Source organism: Garra rufa, unplaced genomic scaffold (genome assembly GCF_049309525.1).
Source record: "Garra rufa unplaced genomic scaffold, GarRuf1.0 hap1_unplaced_104, whole genome shotgun sequence".
NCBI classification, from domain to species: Eukaryota; Metazoa; Chordata; class Actinopteri; order Cypriniformes; family Cyprinidae; genus Garra; species Garra rufa.
In genome coordinates this window covers 26,684-49,233 of record NW_027394379.1, presented here as the reverse complement: position 1 = coordinate 49,233, position 22,550 = coordinate 26,684, and the positions used below count along the sequence as shown (strand labels likewise).

Below are 22,550 nucleotides of genomic sequence, written 5' to 3'. Positions count from 1 at the left end.
TCACTAAAAAAAAACAAAAAAAAACAGCTGTGGATCATTCAGGTAACAACACAGTATTAAGAATCAAGTGTATGTAAACTTTTGAACAGGGTCATTTTTATAAATTCAACCATAATTTTCTCTTGTGGACTATATGTAAATGTCTTTTATGTGAAATATCTTATTCAGGTCAGTACAAAACAAAAAAATAACATGCATTTTGTATGATCTGCAAGGTGTATGTAAACAATTTAGAAATCAGCCCAGGACATGTCTGGAGAAAAAGAGGACACGTTGTCACTCTAGTGAAGTCACAACAATTTAGATGATCATGAATTTAAAATCTGTGAAGTAACCAGAAAACACAATATTCCTACTAGAGTACCCACCCTCCATTTTGTGTAATCGCTCAAGGAATTTGGACCATATTTGATTTGTGTGCAGGCAGCATTAACAAATCGCTTCTCAACAGCAGCCAGACTTTGTGCCGTAAAGGGATCAGGGAGACTGAAGCTTCGCTCCCACACACCAATCACCTAAAGGTTACCAAAAAAGCACATTTAAGAAATATTGCATAAACAAACTGTTTTCATTGTGGTCAATGCTTGAAGAGTCAGTTCTCACCCTCTTCCTGAGGATCTCGGTGCTGCCGTGGCGAATATGATGGGCCGTCGAGCTGATATCCTTCCCATTGAACATCCTCAGCTTAGGTAACAGGAAGATCACTTTGTGTTCATCATTGACCTAAAAAACACATTAACAAAACATAGTCAGAACAAGATCCACTGTGTATTTAAAAATGTGAGGGCTGAATTTCAAAGCATGATTCTCACTGTAAGGTAAAGATTGTCCTCTAGTCTAAGTTCCTCTATGTTTCTCAGGGCTTCCATTGAAACTACATCCTCCATATCGTTGTTTGAGAGGTTAAGGAGCTTCAGGCAGGGCAGACAGAGGCCTTTGGGAATCTCCTGCAGCATGTTCCCTGACAAATCCAACTGCTCCAGACTACACAGTTTAGATAAAAGAGCCACAGGCAGATCTTCGTTCTTCAGACCCATGCGTGAGAGGCTGTAAAGAACAGAGAAGATCATATATTTGAAACTATTCAGATTTTAACTCAATTAAAGTCATCTTTTGTATTCATTAATAAACCATAACACATTCCAGTGTGCCTAGGAAACACAAAAATAACCTTCTTACTTGAGAGTCTTGATCTGTTCCAGCTTGTTTGTCTTTGGAGAGCTTTTCTCCAGCAGTATCTTCTCTGTTATCTTCTCCATGGCTGCACAGTGAAAGTCTGAGTATTGTGTCTAAACAGATCTTATAAAGGTGGGCTGTAATGATAACAGGTTTCAGACATGTAGTAGAACTCCTGCTATTGGTTGTTTAGGTGTCAGAACCACAGTGCATCTGCTTTTGTTATGTAATGATACAGGACAAGTGGCCTATTTACGCCCTATGGGGGCTTTGAACACAGGAGATTGCTGTGAAACTTTTGTAGCGACTAAAGTGAAACATAATTTGCATACTGTAAATACTGGAAAAAGCTAAGTAACGTTAAGCAAATTAAACGTGTGGTTATAATTCGGAAATCAATTTAAAAAAAATCTAAGTTAATAAAAACATAAAGTAAATGTAAACAAAACAGTAAAAAAAGATGTTAAAGCTAATTTGAACGTACAGTAAGGAAGATATTCATACGTTGTGTATATTTTCTTAATAACGAATTTATTAAATGCTTAAGACAACCGACTGCTAAATTCGTATTCGTATGTTATAAAGCATATTCATTGTGCGGTTGCGTTTAGTTTTATTGAATGGAAGTTTTAGAGACAAATTTATTTGGGGTTTAAATCGATTTAGACAACTTACCTCTAATGTACATGCGGGCGAGAGATGTTTAAATATACAGTACTCGGCTCGCAGTCATGTGGGTTAGAACCTCAGATTGTTTTCCCGGGAAAATACAAATGAACTTTGACCGGTTTTGACGTATAGTTTGGTTTTGGCGTCACTATTCCGCCATCTTAAGTGTGGCACTGTAGTCAGAAAATCTGAGGGTGCAGTTATGACTGGGGAAAAATATTTCAATCGCACTTATACATGTAAGCCTCTGGTCCTCAACAGGTGGGCAAATTTTCAAATGGTCCCAGTAAGTTTTAAGTTATTTATGTAGTTATATTAAAATAATATAAGTTAAAATGGTGAAAAAGTAATATGTACCACATTAAAATTACATATTTTGAGGTTTTGTTTCTATTGCAATAGAAGCAGAGGTACATATCAGCTTTGATAAGAGGGTCTTCGAATCTAAAAAGCTTGAGAAACACTGATACCACATCAGAAATATTATAAAAAGTTATCAATTTAATGATTTAATGTAAAGGGCTCAGAAATAATAAGGCATCTTTGCTGAGTCATGAAACCTTCTGGATTACATTATGAATGGCATGGTTTCATAATCATGTTTTTACTAACTCCTTACAATAATAAGACATAAAGCAATTTCAGTTCGCTCTTAATATTTTAGGGAATCATTAAATTATGGATATATTTTTAATGAACAAAGCGACAGTACCAGTCAAAAGTTTTTGAACAGTAAGGTTTTTAATGTTTTGTAAATAAGTCTCTTCTGCTCACCAAGCCTGCATTTATTTGATCCAAAGTACAGCGAAACAGAAAAATGTTGAAAATTATTTACTATTTAAAATAGCTGTTTTCTATTTAAATATATTTTAAACATAATTTATTCATGTGATTTCAAAGCAGAATTTTAGCATCATTACTCCAGTCACATAATCCTTTAGAAACCATTTTAATATTCTGATTTGCTGCTCAAAAACATTTATTATTATTAATTTGAAAACAGCCGAGTAGATTTCTTTTAGGTTTTGTAGAAAATACTTTTTCTAAATGCTTTTAAATTTGTGTTTTGGATATTCTGTGCTTATGAGAAAACAGAATGTTCTGTGCTTATGAAAAAGACAAAGAAGACACTGTAACAGAATCTGTTTAGTAAAATGTGTGTGTAGTTGCGAACTCTCTACATTTATGTCATTTCTGAGAAACCTTTGTTTACAGGCACGTAGGAGAAAAGAAGCCTTGCAACAGTAGCTGTTTGAAGGTTGTTAGACTTTTGGTCACTCTAAGAAGAAGAATGGGGTGGGGGTTGTATTTTCTTTTCTGTGCAGAAGCGATTGGTGAAAACAGGCCCTGATTGGAGGAGGAAGCTGAAAGATGTCAGTAGGAGGGGCCTGCAGAATCAAGAATATAAATGCATATTTTAGATTTGTGAGACATTCTGGACTGCCCAGGTGTCAGATTTGATATTGGCTGTTCCAGAATCCTAAGCTCAGCACTCTTTGACTTTACTATTAAATTGGCTTTAAACTTTAATGCGGACTCGAGCTGTTTTATTTAAAGGGCGAATAAACGAGCTGGGGGGGAAGTAGGTATTCTTAGAATACCGGTAACTTCCAACAGTTTCTTTGATGAATAGAAAGTTCATCAAAGAATCCTGAAAAAATGTACTGTTTTAAATATTGATAATAATAACGATAATAATAAATATTTCTTAAACAGCAAATCGGCATATTACAATGATTTCTGAAGGATCATGTGACACTGAAGACTGATGCCTAAAATGTAGCTTTGATCACAGAAATAAATTACATTTTAAAGTATATTCAAATAGAAAGCAGTTATTTTAAATAGTAAAAATATTTCACAATATTACTGCCTTTGCTGTATCTTCAAGTAAATGCATGCTTGGTAAGCAGAAGAAACTTTAAAATTTTTTTTTTTTAAATATTACTGTTCAAAAATTTTGACTAGTCGTGTAGTTAAATATCATTGGAGCTCATAAGCCTATCATATCCATTATTGATTCACAAAACAACAACACAATATAAAAGAATATCCATTTATTTAAATAAAGAGTTAAAAATAATCATTTTGCAGTTGTGTGCACAGAAAACTGTACATACATTCACATTTCAAAGTAAAGGCAACTTATAAAGGTACACCCTTAAAGCTCAGTGCTATATCTAACAACTCTGAGCCCAGTTTCTCCTGCTCTCCTCCTTGTAGAAACTCCTCAGACAGCTCGCGGAAGGTGCTGCATACTCTGCGCCTTTGAATGTCTTTCCTGTGGATAGCATGTTTCCACCGGTGCCGTGCCTCCCCATAGAGTACAATAAGTGATCTGCGTGATACATGCACAGCCACTTGCACCTCCCCGTCACTCATGTCCCCCCAGCCTTGATCTAAACTCATCGTGAGGACAGTGTCTGAGAGCAGGTTAATGGTGACCAGGTGCTCTCCCCACAGCCAGCTATCATCTAAGTGAGGGTCAATCGCAGAGCCTCTGAAGGGATCGTAGTCTAGGTTGCACTGCTCTACTGGTTTGAAGGAGGCCAACTCAGGTGCTTTTGACATCCTGTCCACCAAGTGGCGGCTGAAAGCAGGCAGGCCAGTGAAGCTTCCCACACGGACACGACGTTTCTTGAAATTCACCTTTGGCCCAAAGTCCTGTGGATATATATACTGTTATTTGGATTACAATAGTAGCCTACTGGTTAACAACTTTATAACCTCACATTAACTGAAAAACTAAATCATTGAAGGTGATTAAAAAGAAAGCAGAAAAAAAAAAAACTTTATTCAAAATGTCTTTTACCTATGGAAGCTTGATAAAAAAAACTAAATGTGACCCTGGACCACAAAACCAGTCATAAGGTTAAATTTTAAAAAAATAGTTATATACATCATATGAAAGCTCAATAAATAAGCTTTCTATTGATGTATGGTTTGTTAGGATAGGACAATATTTGGCCGAGATACATCTATTTGAAAATCTGGAATCTGAGGGTGCAAAAAAATCAAAATGCTGAGAAAATCACCTTTAAAGTTCTTCAAATTAAGTTCTTAACAATGCATATTACAAATCAAAAATTACATTTTGATATATTTATAGTAGGAATTTTACAAAAAATCTTCATGGAACATGATCTTTACTTAATTTCCTAATGATTTTTGGCATAAAAGAAAAATCAATAATTTTGACCCATACAATGTATTTTTGGCTATTGCTACAAATAGACCCCAGCGACTTAAGACTGGTTTTGTGGTCCAGGGTCACAAATAGGTAACTGCAACTTTTTCCCTCACAATTTTGACTTTATCAGAATTATATGAAAGCCTGTTTCCATCACTGAATAATTTTTTTTAAAAGGTTATGGCGACTTTTTTTCTCAGAATTGCGTGGTACAAACTCACAATTGTGAGAATTATGAGATAAAAACTCACAATTTTAACTTTTTTTTTAGAATTGCGTGACAAACTCGAAATTCCAAGTTATAAAGTCAGTATTGTGTTATATAAACTCACAATTACGAGATAAGAAGATTTGAGATAAAAACTTGCAATTTTAACTTTTTTCCTCAGAATTGCATAATATAAATTGTGAGAAAAGTCAGAGTTTTGAGATTAAAACTTGCATTTCTAACTCTTTTCCTCAGAACTGTGTGATATAAACTCACAATTACGAGAAATAAAGTCAGAATTGTGTGATAAAAACTCGCAATTTTAACTTTTTGCTTAGAATTGCGTGACAAACTTATAATTCCAAGTTATAAAGTCAAAATTATGTAATATAAACTCACAATTCTGACTTTTTTTAAATTACAGGATATAAACTCACAATAGCAAAATAAATTCAGAATTGTGGGAAAAAAACTCAGAATTCTAACTTTTCTCAGAATTGTGTGACACAAGTTGCGAGTTATAAAGTCAGAATTTCAAGATATGAATTTACAATTCTAACTTTATTTTAGAATTACAGGATATAAACTCACAATTGCAAAGTTATAAAGTCCAATTTTGAGGAGAAAAAAGACTGATATGTTCTCAGAATTGTTTTATAACCCATGATTCTGACTTAATAGTCGCAATTGTGTTATAAAGTCAGAATTGCATAATATAAATTTTGAGAAAAGTCACAGTTGTGAGTTTATATCTATTTTTTATTTCTCAGAATTGCAAATTTATGTCTGGCAACTGCGAGTTTATATCTAGCAATTCTGACTTTATAACGCACAGTTGCGAATGATTAAGTCAGAATCGTGAATCAGAACAATTGCGAGTTTATTTGACTTAATTATTCAGAATAGCGAGTTTAATCTGAGAAAAAAAATCTGAATTACGAATTTGTATTACACAATTCTGAAGAAAAAAAAAAGGCAGACTTGTGAGAAGTAAACTTGCGATTGTGAGAAAAAAATAGTCACAATTACTTTTTTTTTTTTATTCAGTGCCGGAAACAGGCTTCCATAGAATTATATTGACTCACAATTCAGACTTTTTCACAATTGTGAAAAAACTCCAAATTGTGAAATAGTAATGCAGAATTAATTTAAAATAATAATAAAAAACTGTGAGATATTACCTCAGAATTGTGAGAAAAAGTCACAATCTTTTTAATTATTAAATTGTTTTATTGTTTTATTCTTCATTCACCTGTTTTCGACGGCCTGATTGAGATTCCCTCCAGACATCTTGATCCATTCTGGCAATCAGTTCCCTCTCTTCATCTTCTGACACAAAATTCTCCCACAAAAATATTCCAGGGAACGCAAAGGACTGTTGAGTGCCATTTTCCACTTCTGGGACTGCTGACTTTGATACTGGATCATAGATGAAATCATAATGTATCTGTAACAGAATATAGAATTTTGTTTTTCATATTTACACTTCCAAGATTAGTATTTTTTATTTTATTTTGAAGAAATCAATACTTCTGTAAGAACGTATTAAACCGGTGAAAAGTGACAGTGTAAAGACATTACGTTTAAAATAATCCTTAAAAATGTACCAATGTATCAAATCAATTTGAATAAATTAAATAGAAATAATTTTATTAAATCAAAATTAGAAATTAAAATAGAAAGAGTTATACTTTACTGTTACTGTTTTACTGTAGCCTACATCTGATTAAATAAATGCAGGTTTGGTGAGCATGAGAGAATAATTTCAAAAACAATATTACTGTCAACAGATTTTTGAACGGTAGTGTGTAGCTTATAGCACAATTTTAACAGTCATTGCAGAAAAAGGTCTGTCTGAATTTTACTAAATGAAGAACTGTTTAACTCAGTTGCTGATAGCGATAATGCAACGTCGGCTCATTTTAGCGTAAAAATCAACGTATCAAGACGACCGCTTTTCGAAGTAAAGTTGACGACTCACCAACTCATTCGTCTGTAGTATATGTCGTTTAGACTCCCCAGCCTCACATCTCAGACATGTTCTTATTCCTTTACAACCACAGTTAGAACAATGCATCTCTCCAGCAGCCATCGTTACATTTGTGCATCGTTTTAATGCGTCCCCTTCCAAACAACTGAAGGTCCCAAATAGTTCCTATATTGATATAGCCAACAGCTTCACAGAACCATTATTTTGACAAACCCACGAAACGAGATTTAAATAAACACAATGCACAAAGTTAATGCATTTCATTACAAAAGTCCATTTATTAATAACAAAAAATAATCTACATCACAAATGAGATGGACACTGAAGAGGAAATTATTTCCTTGTACATAAAATTGACACATGATGAAACATTTCCAAAAAATGTTTTTTGAGCATTTCATTACACCAACATTTTTTTTTTTAGAAAATCAATATTGGAGGAGGAACTCCAAAGATCTTAACCTCAATGTTGTTAGAGGCTGCTGAAGATCTCTTATTGTTTACTATGAGAGCTTGTCAACCTCATAATATTTCATGAAAATAAATAAATGGGGGTATGTGGCCCATTATAGACACCTAGTTTAAGTGTGACAATTCAGTCCATTGTGAATTAGTTGTTGTCTTCCAATGGAGTGTGATGGTCTTCATTCTATTCCCTCTTGCTTGTCTTTGATGGCAACCTACAATAAAATAAAAACAAGTTTCATAGGTTGTTTAAATCCCTTATTACAGTTGAAGTCAAACGCTTACATATACCTTGCAGAATCTGCTAAATGTTAATTATTTTCACCAAAGTAAGAGGAAACACACAAAATGCCTGGTATTTTTATTTAATACTGACATGAATAAGATAGTTCACATAAAATACATTTAGTCCCACAAGGGAAAATAATAGCTGAATTCATAAAAATTACCCTGTTCAAAAGTTTACATACACTTGATTCTTAATACTGTGTTGTTACCTGAATGATACACAGCTGTGTTTTGTTTTGGGAGCCCCTATTTGTCATAAACCGTTAAACTGCCTGCTGTTCTTCAGAAAAACCTTTCAGGTCCCACAATTTTTTTGTTTTTTCAGCATTTTTGTGTATTTGAACCCTTTCCAACAATGACTATGATTTTGAGATCCATCATTTCACAATGAGGACAACTGAGGGACTCTTATGCAACTATTACAGAAGGTTCAAACGCTCACTGATGCTTCAGAAGGAAACACAATGCATTAAGAGCTGAGGTGAAAACTTTTTTTGAATATCAGGATAAATGTAACTTATTTTGTCTTCTGGGAAACATGCAAGTCACTTCTGTAGCTTCTAAAGGGCAGTAGGCTAAACACTTTAGGCTAAATATCCTTATTCCGTTCAGAAGTTTACACCCCTGGCTCATAAAGCTTAGTTTTTCCTTCTGAAGCATCAGTGAGCGTTTCAACCTTCAGTAATAGTTCCATAGGAATCCCTCAGTTGTCCTTTGTTGGATCTCAAAATCATACAGTCATTGTTGGAAAGGGTACAAATATACAGATCATGCTGAAAAAACAAACTTTGTGGGACCTGAAGGATTTTTCTGAAGAACAGCAGGCAGTTTAACTGTTCAGGACAAACAAGGGACTCATGAACAACTATCACTTAACACAGTATTAAGAATAAAGTGTATGAAAACTTTTGAACAGGGTCATGTTTATAAATTCAACTATTATTATCTCTTGTAGACTATATGTAAACGTCTCTTATGTGAAATATCTTATTCAGTTCAATAATACAAAAAAACATGCATTTTATATGAATCCTGTTTGACTAATAGTAACAGTGATGCTTGCCTTAGCAAACACCTCTAATAAATCAAATCACCCCTTTCTGAACTGAAACAGACTGCTATGTAGATGTCACATACCCTGAATCGCTCTTCAAGCAGGGACAGTTCACTGATCAAATCAGTGATGGCATTAGTGAAGGCTTCCTGGGGACTGTAGTCAGGTGTCGTCTGAACTCGGATCACTATCTTGTGCTCCAGAGGATGAGGAACCTTATATCCAGCAAACAACACCTGAGGGTCCTTCAGCAGTTGCCTTATAGTAACATGTCAAAGGTTGAATACACATACCAAAAGTGATCACAATGACTCAGACATGTTTGGCCACCAGATGCTTGTGCACTTACGACCGGATGATGTTCCCCAGTGTGTGATCCTCTTTATTCAGCGTAAATAGACATGCATTTGGCACCTTGGTGTCTTTCACTATTGTGATCCTGTGAAAGGAAGTTGAACAGGAATATTAGGTGATTGCCTCCCTTTACAAACAATACAGTGAGGGTTCCATGGTACAATGATGGTAGTAATATAATATAGTACTTTGATATATACACAAGTTTTTTGTTTTTTTTTACACGATATACTAAAAATGTCATGGTACCAAGACCAAAAACGTTTGTGTGTGTGTGCGTGTGTATGGAGAGAGAAATGGAGAGTAAGAACATAAGAAAAATATATTATATCTATATGTGTTTAGTGAACAGCTTAATAAACAAACAAAAAAAGTGAGGCATCCATTTAGACATGTAATGAGTACCAAAGCTAGTCAGACTACTAACGTTAGTTCAGATGTTCTGTTTTACATATGCACTTAGCCAACGAGCTAAACACATTGCAAGCTAACTACTATATTCCAGCTGACTGACTTTGTTTCATTACATGTTTTAGTCAGTTCAGTTAGTATCACTTAAAAGTTAAAACTGCGTTGTACAGCACTTACTTCTTTTCTCCCTCAAATAGCAAAAACGACTCGAATGCTGGTGGCGCGTTCATCCTGTTTGAAAACCAGCAGCGTTGATGCTAATGGACGCACACTGAACTACGCATGCGCACTAAACGGCGTGAAATTGTCGGTTTTTAAGTGCAGTGTTGAGTGAAGATCCATGGAGGGCAGTGATGAGCTGTAACGTAGATGAGAAGACTTACTTATGGAAAATGCTTAAGCGAAATTTATTCAATATTTAAGAGTTTTTAACACGCTGACACAAAGTGTACATCTTATACATTACTTAATTATATTTTATAAGTTTAAATAGTAGAAAAATAAAATTAACTTTGACTTCTCACCGGATTACAATCTTATACTATGGTAAATTAGCCTAGTATTGTTTTAAAAGCTCTAATTATTTATATATTTCTAAATTTGTTTGTACGGTCTACAGTCGTATAAAGATGTTTTTAAAAGTTCGTTACACGTTGTAACAGCTCTATTATTACCATATCATGGAAGAACCCATTCATGCTAAAATTGTTCTTTGTCTAGGCTACCAGTTGAGGCACATTTAAACAACAGGATAAAAAATTGGGGACGCTGCTAAATGATAGAGAAGGACAGGAAAAGGCACAATCTTTTGACAAACTAAAGTTAATAGGTGGCATAGCAAAGAAACATATGAGCACTGTTAATTACGATATTAATCTAATTTTTCTCCTTTCCTGACTGGAAAGGAGAACAAAGATGAATGTTGTCAAGATTATTGCCCTGGAAATCCTGGTTCAGTTTGGCCATCAAACGCCATTTGTTCCTCAGACAGTTTTTTTTTTTTTTTTTGCACTCTTCTCTTGCATTGTTATAACTTTTGGCAATCTGTAGTCTCCAAATGTTTTTCCCGGTCCGACCGATTTGTACAGCCCAAAACATGACAATAATTGACCATTTTCAGCTGCAATAATCAGCTAAATATGCAAGTTCTGTTCAGTTCAGTGGCATTGTTAAGATTCAGTGCTGCCAATATGTAATGTCTGCAATTCCTGATTTTCTAGAGTTCAACTATCCAACACAGATGTTCAACACATTCTCAAAAGGTAACTATCAGTCTTGTTTTTCTCTTTTTATTTATGTATTTAACAATGTTTAGGGTGGCAACACACAAGCTTTGGTGATCTATACAACCTCTCTCTCTCTCTCTCTCTCTCTCTCTCTCTCTCTCTCTCTCTCTCTCTATATATATATATATATATGATATATGTATATATATCAATGTTGAAAACAGTTGTTCTGCTTAATATTGGAACCTGTATTACTTTTTTTCAGGATTATTTGAGCAATAAATTGTTAAAAAGAACAGTATTTATTTAAAATAGAAAGGTTTTCTAACAATATACATTACTGTTCAAAGCATGGGGTCAGTAAAATAGTATTCTTTCTTTTAAAAAATAGAAATTAATACTTTTATTTACCAAGGGTGTGTTAAATGAATAAAAAGTGATAGCATAGATTAATATTGTTAGAAAAGATTTTATTTTGAATAAATGCTTTTCTTTCTTAACTTGTTAACAAGTGTTTTTACACACTGTCTTTAATTTTAACATATGATTCACACATTTTTCTATTAGTTTCCCCATGCATGATGAGTAAAATATAAAATGTGATTTGGCAATTCAGAAAGTGTCCTTTAAGGAAATGAGATAATGGACATTCTGCTTGGATTTTTGTCATTATTCCTCAAATTGAAGCAGTTCTTAGCGGTTATTAGTCATTCCTTATGGTAATCTATGAAAAGTTGCAAAGCAAGCACTATCTAGATGTCCAGGCTGGAAAAGACTAAAGCAGTGAAATATTTGCTACACAATCTTCCTATTCGTTTATTTCACCTGTTAAATAAATAATAGTTATACAATACTCAGCTGCCACAAATGCAAAAAGACTGAGTTGTTATCATAAAATGATTTTAATGATCTTTGATTATGGTCTGAAATCAACAAAGTGATGTCATAGTATATGTCATAGATGAGTTATTACCCACACAAAGTCACATGAAAAAAAAGGAAAATGATTGTAATAAAAGGAAACGAGAAGTTGGAAGACAAACAGTCCAGACACAAGTCAAAAAGGCAAAAGAAATGGGGGTGTGTTTATGTACGGGAGTATGTGTAGTGTGGGTGAAGAAAAGCCAGGAAGAAGTCATGCAGACCATGAGTCTTTCACAAATTTCTTCACTTCTTCCTCATCTGGTGAGATTTCAATAATGACTCAGCCAATCGTTTACTTTTTTTTATTGTTTTGTAAATGTGGCAACACGCCTTTTGAAAAAGGTCACTGTCTTTACACAAGTAATCTCATGTAAGGTCTTCATGATTTTCCTTGTATCGTACCTTTAAAGCTGGACATTACTCAAAATGACTGCATATTTATAAACAAATAAATAGTTTGTAGTTACAATATGGTAATTCTTAATATATTAATATATTAACTGCAGTGACAATTGTATGTCTACTGTAATTTAAGTGTTTTAAACTGTTGCTAATGACCCCCAAATTATCCCCTTGTGAGGAATCCTCTTCCAAAAATATAAATGCAGCAATATCATTTTATGTATAAAGACCTGCTTTTATATTACTATACTGAAGCCGATTTGAAAAACTGACTTTGTATTAAATTTTAATTTTGTTAAGTATAAACTTTTTTATTAATCTACAAATAATCTCAGAATTAATTTATGCAGCACTTTGCACAATAAATATCAGACCAGAGCACTGATATTTACTACTACTGTATCTTCAACAGCGGTATATATTATACTATTTGAATATCTTTGGAAACTGCCAGACTTTTTTTTTTTTTTAGCATTTTCTGGTTTGTGGTTATGTATGTCATCACAAATCTTCCAAAACCCCCTTGTGAAATCTTGTAGCTTGAAAAACGCTGTCACTCTGGGTAAAGAAATGTGAAAAAAATTATGAGGCTTTTATAAAATGACCTAAGAAGCAGTGTTGTGTTTCATTAACGTAAGAGTCATGACTGTTTCCAGCAATATTGCCAGCAATATTTAATGATATCTGACTACAAAGCAATTTGGTGATGATCAAAAAGAGGAATAAGCCATAAAAGGCAATGACCACATAAAAAAGAGTTTGTTTTTACATTTACTTCCTTCTCTTTTTCAGTAAACAAAGGACCTCTAAAGACACAGATGTGAACGTGAGGAACTGCTCACAGAGAATGTCTGCATTAACTGTAAGCCAACAATGGCATAAACTACACATAACAAAACATATTCCAAGAGGTTATGGCAGCTCTTTTTAAATCAGTGTTGGGAAGGTCACCTTGTAAATGTAATAGGTTACAGATTACAAGTTACCCTATTTGGAATGTATTGAAATGTCTCATATTTTAGTGTAGTCAATGAAATTTGAGAAATATATCAGTTAAATCTGTGTATGTGTGGTCCTGGTAAACCCTACAGTATGGGGACAAAATGTCTCCACAAAAATGGCAATATCCAAAAGTCTTTGTGAGGGCATTTTTGGTCTCCATGAAGAAACAAGCTTATAAATCATACAGAATTCATTTTTTTAATCTAAAAATGCACAAAGTTTCCTGTAAGTGCTTGGTTAGAAATTATGTTTCTTGAGGAAAACATTTCAGGATTTCCCTCAATATAGTGGACTTCTATGGTGTTAACAAGTTTGGACTTCTAAAATGCAGTTTTAATGCAGATTCAAAGGGCTCTAAATGATCCCAGCCGAGGAAGAAGGGTCTTATCTAGCGAAACGATCGGTTAATTGCTAGAAAAAAATTACAATTAGGCCTAATATAGTTTTTAACCCCCTAGCCGCATTCAAACTGCATTTTAGAAGTTCAAACTCGATCCACTATATGGAGAGAAATCCTGAAATATTTTCCTCAAAAAACATAATTTCTTTACGACTGAAAAAAGAAAGACATGAACATCTTGGATGACAAGGGGGTGAGTACATTATCTGTAAATTTTTGTTCTGGAAGTGAACTTCTCCGTTAACTAACACAATCGTTTTCAAAGGACAGTCCACCCAAAAATTAAAAGCCTGTCATCATTTACTCATCCTCATGTTGTTCCAAACCTCATGTTGTCTCTGGTATATTTGTCCTCTTGCATTTAAAGGTGGGTTCTAAATTATTTTATAGGTATATATTTGTCACAAAATAATGTTCAGTTCTTAGGCTGGGCTTGGGGGTCTTTACTTTTCTTTATCTGTCTAGTGTTCTTACTTTGATTGTTTGATTGATTAAATGTAATTTACTATTTTCCATCACATTTATTAATTAAAAAATGTACTATAGTGTATTATGCAAAATGTCATAGTGTCAACATATTATTTATCAGTCAAAATTGGGCAATTATTTCAAATAAACAAAGTCAAACACACTTTCTGTAAAATGTTACACATAACTAATTCTGGAGTTTCCTATATATATATTTCATCATCAGGTTGTGATGACCAGGAGTGAAATAGGAAGTGCTGGAGTGGTCGCCCCTCCCACTGTCATAGTCTATAATAATGCCATAAACCACAGGTGAACATAACAGCAAAGCACACTCTCTTACATCCCTTCAGCTCGTGGTCAGACTTCTGTTGTGCAGGATGGCTGAATCTTACGTGCGACATGTGGAACTGTTGGGCTTTGAGAAAAGATTCTTTCCCAGCCAGCACTATGTAAGTAAGCTACTGCAAAAATTGTAAAATGTCGAAACAAGTGTTTTAAAGGTTTGAAGTATGTAGATAAAGTTTCTTTTCATTTCTTGTACTAAAGGTGTACATGCTCCTGGTTAAATGGAGTGATCAATCTGAAAAGCTGGTGTACAGACGCTATCCAGAAATTCACACGTTTCATGTAAGTCTCGTTTTCAATTCTCTACAATTGAAAGTATGGCATAGTGTTACATTTCCCTTTCCCTGCCTTTCATTTTCTTTGCTGCAAGCGTTTCCTGTATTTCTAGTCAAGCTATGTCATATTTGTATAACATATTTTTTTGTAACATATAATTGGTCTGCAATATGATACAATTTAATTTTTTTTTTTTTACAGAAAGCTTTGAAGGAAATGTTCCCTATTGAGGCAGGAGACATTGACGCAAAGGATAGAATCATTCCCACATTACCAGGTAAAGGCTTGTGTGATTAAAACACAAATCTTTAGATCTTTTGACTCACTTTCAGAAAGAACAAAACGACTCATAAATGATTTACTAAGTCAACAGCGTTTACAGACTTATGGCAAGCAATAAATGTGATAGTTTCAGTTTTCAGACAATACAGAAATAGGTTCTTAACTTTCCTATGAAAAGAGGAAACACCTGCCTAAAGTCAAGCATATCAGATATTACCGTGTATTAATTTAGAGGTTATAAAACATCATGTTAAAATAGTTCTATTTGCATGCCTTCTTGTTTTGGGTTTTTTGTGAGTGTAAGTTTCAGTTCTGCAAATGATTTTTGATGGCTGATGCTGATCAGCTGTATTTTTCTTGGACTTTCCAGCATTGCAGGCAAAATAGAAAGCCACTGTAACAATGAGGTCAAAAGAGTTTGGCAACATAACCACACCACAGCGGTGTCTACAAGTAGAGAGAAAGATTTCTCACACTGTGAAACTGACACATAATACTCAAAATCATTACAAAATATGTCATATGTGACCCTGAACCCCAAAACCAGTCTTAAGTAGCACAGGTATATTTGTAGCAATAGCCAACAATACAAAGTATGGTTCAATATATAATTTTTTCTTTTATGCCAAAAAGGATATTAAGATATACTGTATTAAAGGAGAAGTTCACTTTCAGAACAAGAATTTACTTGTATTTACTTGTAATGTACTCACCCCCTTGTCATCCAAGATGTTCATGTCTTTCTTTCTTCAGTCGTAAGGAAATGTTTTTTGAGGAAAACATTTCAGGGTTTCTCTCCATATAATGGACTTCTATGGTGCCCCCGAGTTTGAACTTCCAAAATGCAGTTTAAATGCAGCTTCAAAGGGCTCTAAATGATCCCAGACGAGGAATAATTGTCTTATCTAGCGAAACAATTGGTTATTTTCTAAAAACATTTACAACTTATATACTTTTTAATCACAAATGCTCGTCTTGCCAAGCTAGACAAGACGAGCATTTAAGGGTTAAAAAGTATATAAATAGTTTTTTTTTGTAGAAAATAACCCATCGTTTTGCCAGATAAGACTCATTTTTCCTCGGCTGTGATCGTTTAGAGCCATTTGAAGCTGCATTTTGGAAGTTAAAACTCTGGGGCACCATAAAAGTCCATTATACGGAGAAAACCCCCTGAAATGTTTTACTCAAAAGACAATTTCCTTACGACTGAAGAAAGAAAGACATAAACATCTTGGATGACAAGGGGGTGAGTACATTATCTGTAAGTTTTTGTTCTGAAAGTGAACTACTCCTTTAAGATATTAAGATAAATATATGAAAACATATTTTTTGATTAGTAATATGCATTGAACTTCATTTGGACAACCTTAAAGGTGATTTTATCTATATTTTGATATTTTGCTTAATGCTCAAATAGTTGGATCTCGACCAAATATTGTTTATATAAACTGACCCTTATGACTGGTTTTGTGGTCCAGGGTCACATATGCAGTAAACATTGCATAGCCATTCAAATGTATTCAGTTACAGCAGGCAAAATAGATATGGGAATCATAAAGTCAAAAGAGTTTGTGGAATACGACCGTACCATAGAGTTGCCTGTATTAAGACAATACAAGTGAAACATTCCATCTGACGAACTGTAATTAAATCTCTCGCAGCTCCTAAATGGCTTGACAATCAGAAAACGACAGAGACGAGGCAAGCGACTCTTGCTGAATACTTTCGCTCTCTTCTCAACTTGCCTGAGAAGATCTCCCGCTGTCAGCTTGTACGTGACTTCTTCAAAATGCGGCTTGAAGATGAAACTCCACCAGCACCTCATCCGTAAGTCTGGTTAAAGTTAGTTGAAGCTGTGGCTTAGTGGTTATTTACATGCTCTGATGCTTTATGCCTGCCATAGTGGTTATGACAGTACATGTTCAAATTCTACACAGGATGTTCACTGATTATATCCCTACTATAAATTAAAAAGGCCAAGAAGTAATAAAATGTGAAACTGCAACTGTGCTTTTTACTATTAGAATACAGTATTTACAAAAACATTCTTTTTTACCTTTCTTTTTCTATAGATACAAAAGAAATGAGACCTTCATTATGTCCACAAGCAGAGCACGGAGCAACACCACAACAGGTAAATCAAATTTTCTTTTTTGATATCATTTATCTGCATATGTCTTATCTCATTTCCAGACAGGTTTAATAGCTGTTGTTCTTTGTGCAGAAATCACAGGGCCCATCATGCTGGAGAGCTACAGAGTGATCGCAGACTACAACAAGAGCTCGAAGTATGAGCTTTCTCTGAAGATGGGAGACATGGTGGACATTGTGGAAAAAAGCCCAAATGGTGAGCAAGTAAAAGTGACAGAAAACATTTATGTAAAATGTTTATTTCAATGAAATGCAATTTTTTTAAAACCTTCTATTCATCAAAAGATGATAAAAATGTCAGAAAAATATAAAGCAGGACAACTAATTTTAAAATTTATCATAATAAAAAAATCACAAGAATAAATTACACTTTAAATGTAATAAAATAGAAACCCGTTATTTTATATTATAATATTATTTTTTTGTATGTATTTTTGATCAAACAAATGCGGCCTTGGTGAGCATAACTCCTTTCAAAAATATTTTAAAAATCGGTAAAGCTTTACAATAAGTTTCATTAGTTAACTATATTAGTTAACATGAACAAAGAATGAACTATACTTTCACAGCATTTATTAATCTTTATGTTAATTTACGCAATACTAACAAGTTAATAAAATCACAGATTGTGTTGGCTGACATTAGTTAATGCACTGTTAACTAGCAAACAAACAATGAACGACTGTATTTTTATTAACTAACATTGACAAAGATTAATAAATAGTATTGTTCATTCATGTTAGTTAATACATTAACTAATGTTAACAAATGACACCTTATTGTAAAGTGTTTACGGTGGCCGAGAGAGCTCAACGCGCTGCAACTTAAGAAAACACATGCAAACAGAAAAAATGACAACAAATTAAGAAAACATCTTCATCAGTTTGACAAAACAGGCGCTAATCCTCGCAACGCAAACACAAATACGGAAACGCGCTGCAAACTCAGAAACGCACTGCAAACACAGGAATGCACTGCAAACACAGGAACGCGCTGCAAATACAGGAACACACTGCAAATAGCACGGACCACAACGGAAATGTTTCAGGGGGACCTCAAAAAGTGACGAACCCATCTGGGACCTGATTATTAGAGCAGAGGTGTTATCAGTGAACTAAAAGGTGATAAAGATTAACTATCACCTTTTAGTTCACTGACAACACCTCTGCTCTGACCAACAGCCACTGAACAAATAATCAGGTCCCAGATGGGTTTGTCACTTTTTGAAGTCCCCCTGAAACATTTCCGTTGTGGTCCGTGCTATTTGCAGCGCGTTCCTGTGTTTGCAGCGCTCTTGTGTGTTTGCAGCGCCAGCGCGTTCGTGTGTTTGCAGCGTGTTTCCGTATTTGTGTGCAGCGCATTGAGCTCTCTCGGCCACCGTAATTGTTACCAGAAATCATATATCAACCCCAAATTTGTTAACAATATACAATAGGCCTATATATGTGACCCTGGACCCACAAAACCAGTCATAAGTAGCAATAGCCAACTGTATGGGTCAAAATTATAGACTTTTCTTAAATATATCAAAACTTAGTATTATGCATTGCTAAAAACTTAATTTGTACTATTTTACAGGCAATTTCCCAATATTTAGATTTTTTTTTGCACCCTCAGATTACAGTTTTTCAAATAGTTGTATCTCAGCCAAATATTGTCCTATCCTAACAACCATACATCAATGGAAAGCTTATTTTTTCAGCTTTCAGATTATGTATAAATCTCAATTTCAAAAAAATGACCCTTATGACTGATTTTGTGGTCCATATGTTCAATAACAAGAACAACTCTTATATAGCATAACCACTCAAACTGCCTACTTTCCACATTTCCACATAACAGTAAAGTTTTCAGATAAGGGTAAAGCTGATCTGATGTGTGATGTGATCTGATGTTTACAGGTTGGTGGTTTTGTCAGTGTGAGTCCAGAAGAGGCTGGGTGCCAGCTTCATACTTGGAGCCTCTGGATGGAGCAGATGAATCAGAGGAGCCAGAGCCTAATTATGCAGGTTAGTGCATATACTGCCACTGATATGAGACCCAAAACACTATTTTGGGAGTGATTGATTGTGCTGTTTGGATTGTACTGATTATATTTACCCACAACAGGAGAGCTCTATAAAACCACTAAAGGGTATAAAGCTGTAGAAGAGGATGAGTTGACTCTCGAGGCGGGAGAGACGATTGAGGTCATCCATAAACTTCTTGATGGGTGGTGGGTGGTCAGGTATGAGTCAAACTCTCTAAATTTAACTTGATGGTGTTTTGAAACAATCGAAATGCTTACAGTCATTTGATGAGTCATAACTGAGTCAGATTCCCAAATGTCATATACAGGAAAGGAGAAGATACGGGCTTCTACCCATCTTTATTCCTGTACAGCACGGGAGAGAGGAAAGAGGTGGATGCAGAGAAGGATGTGGTCAGAAGAACAACACCACCACCCAGAAGGTAAAGCAATATGTTTATGAAACACAAAACATTTTAAGATAACAACAATAACGGAACACTTTGGATGATCACAAAATGATCAAATATCAGATTAAAACTTAACATTTTTTCAATTATTTTGGCCAACAGGTCTACCATACGCAATGCCCAGAGCATCCATCCCAAGGGACGTCAGCGAATCAGTCAGGACAGCTATCGAAGACAGAGTCGACGGTTCTTACAGCAGCGAGGAAGACTAAACTCCCAATCCAGGAGTGTGACACGATCTCCACTGCAGGAGAGGAAGACAAACAGAGGTGTGTATTCTCTATAAAAAAACATGAAATATGTGTAAATATCTATCTTATTCTTCAACGCGGAAATATGGTTCATTAGCCGCTAAAGGGAAATAACGAGCAGAATAACAACGGGCAGTAAATGTTAAAACTGTATGCACTACAAACCACTGTGTTTATTATTAAGATAATACATTAAAATATGGTAAGCCACACCAATTTGCAATATCAAGCAGCAAAACAAGCTGTTTTGTACAGCTAAAAATAGCTGGATGCGAATGAGACCGTAAGCCTGACCCATACAATTTACAAATGGGTGCACCCGCTCTTATGGGAAAAATAAGGTTGATATATAATTTGATATAATAGATTTGCTTAAAATATGTTCTGTTTGTTTTCTTATAGAGAACATCTCAAAATCAGTCTCTCCTCAAGCAGAAGATCTGGATAAAAGTATTCCCATCATTCCTCCTCGGCCCAGTCCTCAGCTCATTCTGGAGCGCTGCACTGAGAACACATGCAAGAGAGTCAGCATGCATGAGGCAAACTGAAGTGATTCAGTTATGAAGTGATGAATAATGTTAAATCTAGACTTGAATCTGTGTTGAAAATGGTCACAGGCATTCAGATACTTATTTATACAAATGCTCTGTTCATTCCTGCTTAGGCCAGAACCTGTTATAAGCTATGTGTGTTAGACAATTTATACGTTTTACGTTCATGTCTACATGTCAACCAGCTATACTGCAGAGAGTATGCATTTTTGTGACTTGCTGTGTATGTCTTTATTTTTGTTGTTAACATATGTAAACATAAACATAAATAAAATAAATAATAATTTGCAAATCAAATGCGTGGTGATATGATGTCAAGAAGAAAACATGAAAACATGAAAGAACAACATAAAACACAGAGCAGACGTATTTTACATTATATTACTGTGTATGTTTCATTTCAGCAGCCAAGCAAGTTTGCTGTTTAAGTAGAACCCTAACCCAACCCTGTTCCTGGAGATCTACCATCCTACAAAGTTCAGCTCCAACCCTAATCAAACACCCCTGAACCGGCTAATTAATCTCTTAGGTAGCATGCGATAATTACAGACAGCTGTGTTGGAGCAGGACTGGAACTAAAGTCTGAAGGCAGGTAGATCTCCAGGAACAGGGTTGGTCAGCCCTGGTCTAGATGGTCTAGATCCGGACTATTACTTAACATCCCACTGGCACAACTTAACCCTGTTCCTTTGGCACAAATTACCCCAGATCAACAATTTTGAAAGACTAGCATGATCCCGCAGTTTAGAGCTAACATTATGCTAACTGTATAGAGTCACTGTGTAGCCTAATATTATTATTAAATATTTTCAAGCTTGTCTATAATTGTTCAGACCCAACAATCAAAAAACCTTGATCATATAAATTATACTTTGAAAGGCAAAAAACTGTTTTTTGAGCTAAAATGTGCTTAGCCCTCATGCCATGTGTCTCTCTTCTTTGAGGGATGGGTAAATTGGATGGCTCTTCAAAAGTATGTGGTCACATGGCCAATATCTTCTATGGTTTTCTAGAAACAAGAGGTGGAACTACTTCCCCCCGGCACAAATCACCCCACTCTCCGCCACATGATTAAAATATTCACATGCTTTAACTTCCTATTAAGTTCAATGGGCAGTACCATGGCATCAGATACTATGGCAATGCCATAGTAATTTACCACATACTACTGAAACTAATTTTCTCCAAGCCAAGGTATTTCCAATGTGCAACCAAAGTTTCTGTCCAAAACACCCAGGGCAGTGCCATGGAGCTTTTGGTACTTTCTTAAGTCTTCATACTTCAAGATATTTCAAAGACTAAATATACATAAGTATATATTATATAAAGTATATATATAAGGTAAAGTCTAAATATACATTATACTAATGTACAGTGTATCACCAGGGTCACATATATTCATGTACTATGGTACTTACAAGGTGCACCATAGTAACTCTAAGTGGTACCTTGTCCAAAAGTCACGTTAGTAATACTTTGTGATTACCATTTATATATTTATGGTATTTACATGCTGCTCCAAGGTACTTAAGAGATGTACAATGTACTAAAGAAAAGTTTGCTAAACCTTTCTTTGTGTACAAGTGCGATATTAACGAAAAACAGAAGTTAGTAGAATACATTCAATTTGAAAACACATGACACTTTCGTCCCCTGCCGGTTGTTTCGACCATTACACAACTAGTTTGTATGTACGTCATGCGTCATACGTCGTACGTCACAGTTAACGCGGAGAGCTGTCATGGCCGCCTCCATAGAAAACATGTTAGAGCAGCATAAAACACAGAGTAGACTAATTTCAAAATATATTACTGTGTATTTTTCATTTCAGACGTCGAAGCAGTTTGTAGAGTTACGAAAATGCTCATGTGTAAATTATATTATGTGATAGAACGTATTTGAAACGTTTTGTCAAACATATTATAGAGGATTTTCGATCATTGACGGTGAGTATTGAGTTAACCTTCATACAAAATACAGAGTATA

At 34.8% G+C, this 22,550-nt stretch overlaps 4 protein-coding genes across 4 annotated transcripts; 1 reads left to right on the top strand and 3 right to left on the bottom strand.

Annotated features, from left to right (window-relative positions):
- Nucleotides 1-230: 230 nt before the first annotated feature.
- On the bottom strand, nucleotides 231-1,926 carry LOC141316565 (leucine-rich repeat and WD repeat-containing protein 1-like). Its single transcript, XM_073832786.1, has 6 exons — nucleotides 1,852-1,926; nucleotides 1,180-1,313; nucleotides 813-1,047; nucleotides 604-723; nucleotides 369-515; nucleotides 231-281 (listed from the first exon to the last, which is right to left on the bottom strand). Exons 2-6 carry the CDS (start codon nucleotides 1,257-1,259, stop codon nucleotides 231-233), a joined length of 633 nt encoding a protein of 210 aa, XP_073688887.1. The 5' UTR covers nucleotides 1,260-1,313; nucleotides 1,852-1,926.
- A 1,900-nt stretch (nucleotides 1,927-3,826) lies between these two features.
- On the bottom strand, nucleotides 3,827-7,476 carry alkbh4 (alkB homolog 4, lysine demthylase). The gene is made up of 3 exons (XM_073832788.1): nucleotides 7,225-7,476; nucleotides 6,496-6,690; nucleotides 3,827-4,509 (listed from the first exon to the last, which is right to left on the bottom strand). The coding sequence occupies exons 1-3, from the start codon at nucleotides 7,333-7,335 to the stop codon at nucleotides 3,991-3,993; spliced, it is 825 nt and encodes a 274-aa protein (XP_073688889.1). The 5' UTR covers nucleotides 7,336-7,476; the 3' UTR covers nucleotides 3,827-3,990.
- An 11-nt stretch (nucleotides 7,477-7,487) lies between these two features.
- Nucleotides 7,488-10,110, bottom strand: polr2j (RNA polymerase II subunit J). Its single transcript, XM_073832789.1, has 4 exons — nucleotides 9,983-10,110; nucleotides 9,390-9,479; nucleotides 9,124-9,298; nucleotides 7,488-7,913 (listed from the first exon to the last, which is right to left on the bottom strand). The coding sequence occupies exons 1-4, from the start codon at nucleotides 10,033-10,035 to the stop codon at nucleotides 7,878-7,880; spliced, it is 354 nt and encodes a 117-aa protein (XP_073688890.1). The 5' UTR covers nucleotides 10,036-10,110; the 3' UTR covers nucleotides 7,488-7,877.
- Nucleotides 10,111-14,555: 4,445 nt separating this feature from the next.
- Nucleotides 14,556-20,834, top strand: ncf1 (neutrophil cytosolic factor 1). Its single transcript, XM_073832790.1, has 11 exons — nucleotides 14,556-14,679; nucleotides 14,777-14,857; nucleotides 15,053-15,128; nucleotides 16,795-16,960; nucleotides 17,206-17,267; nucleotides 17,358-17,480; nucleotides 19,186-19,293; nucleotides 19,394-19,511; nucleotides 19,622-19,735; nucleotides 19,865-20,031; nucleotides 20,416-20,834. The coding sequence occupies exons 1-11, from the start codon at nucleotides 14,608-14,610 to the stop codon at nucleotides 20,559-20,561; spliced, it is 1,233 nt and encodes a 410-aa protein (XP_073688891.1). The 5' UTR covers nucleotides 14,556-14,607; the 3' UTR covers nucleotides 20,562-20,834.
- Nucleotides 20,835-22,550: the final 1,716 nt, after the last annotated feature.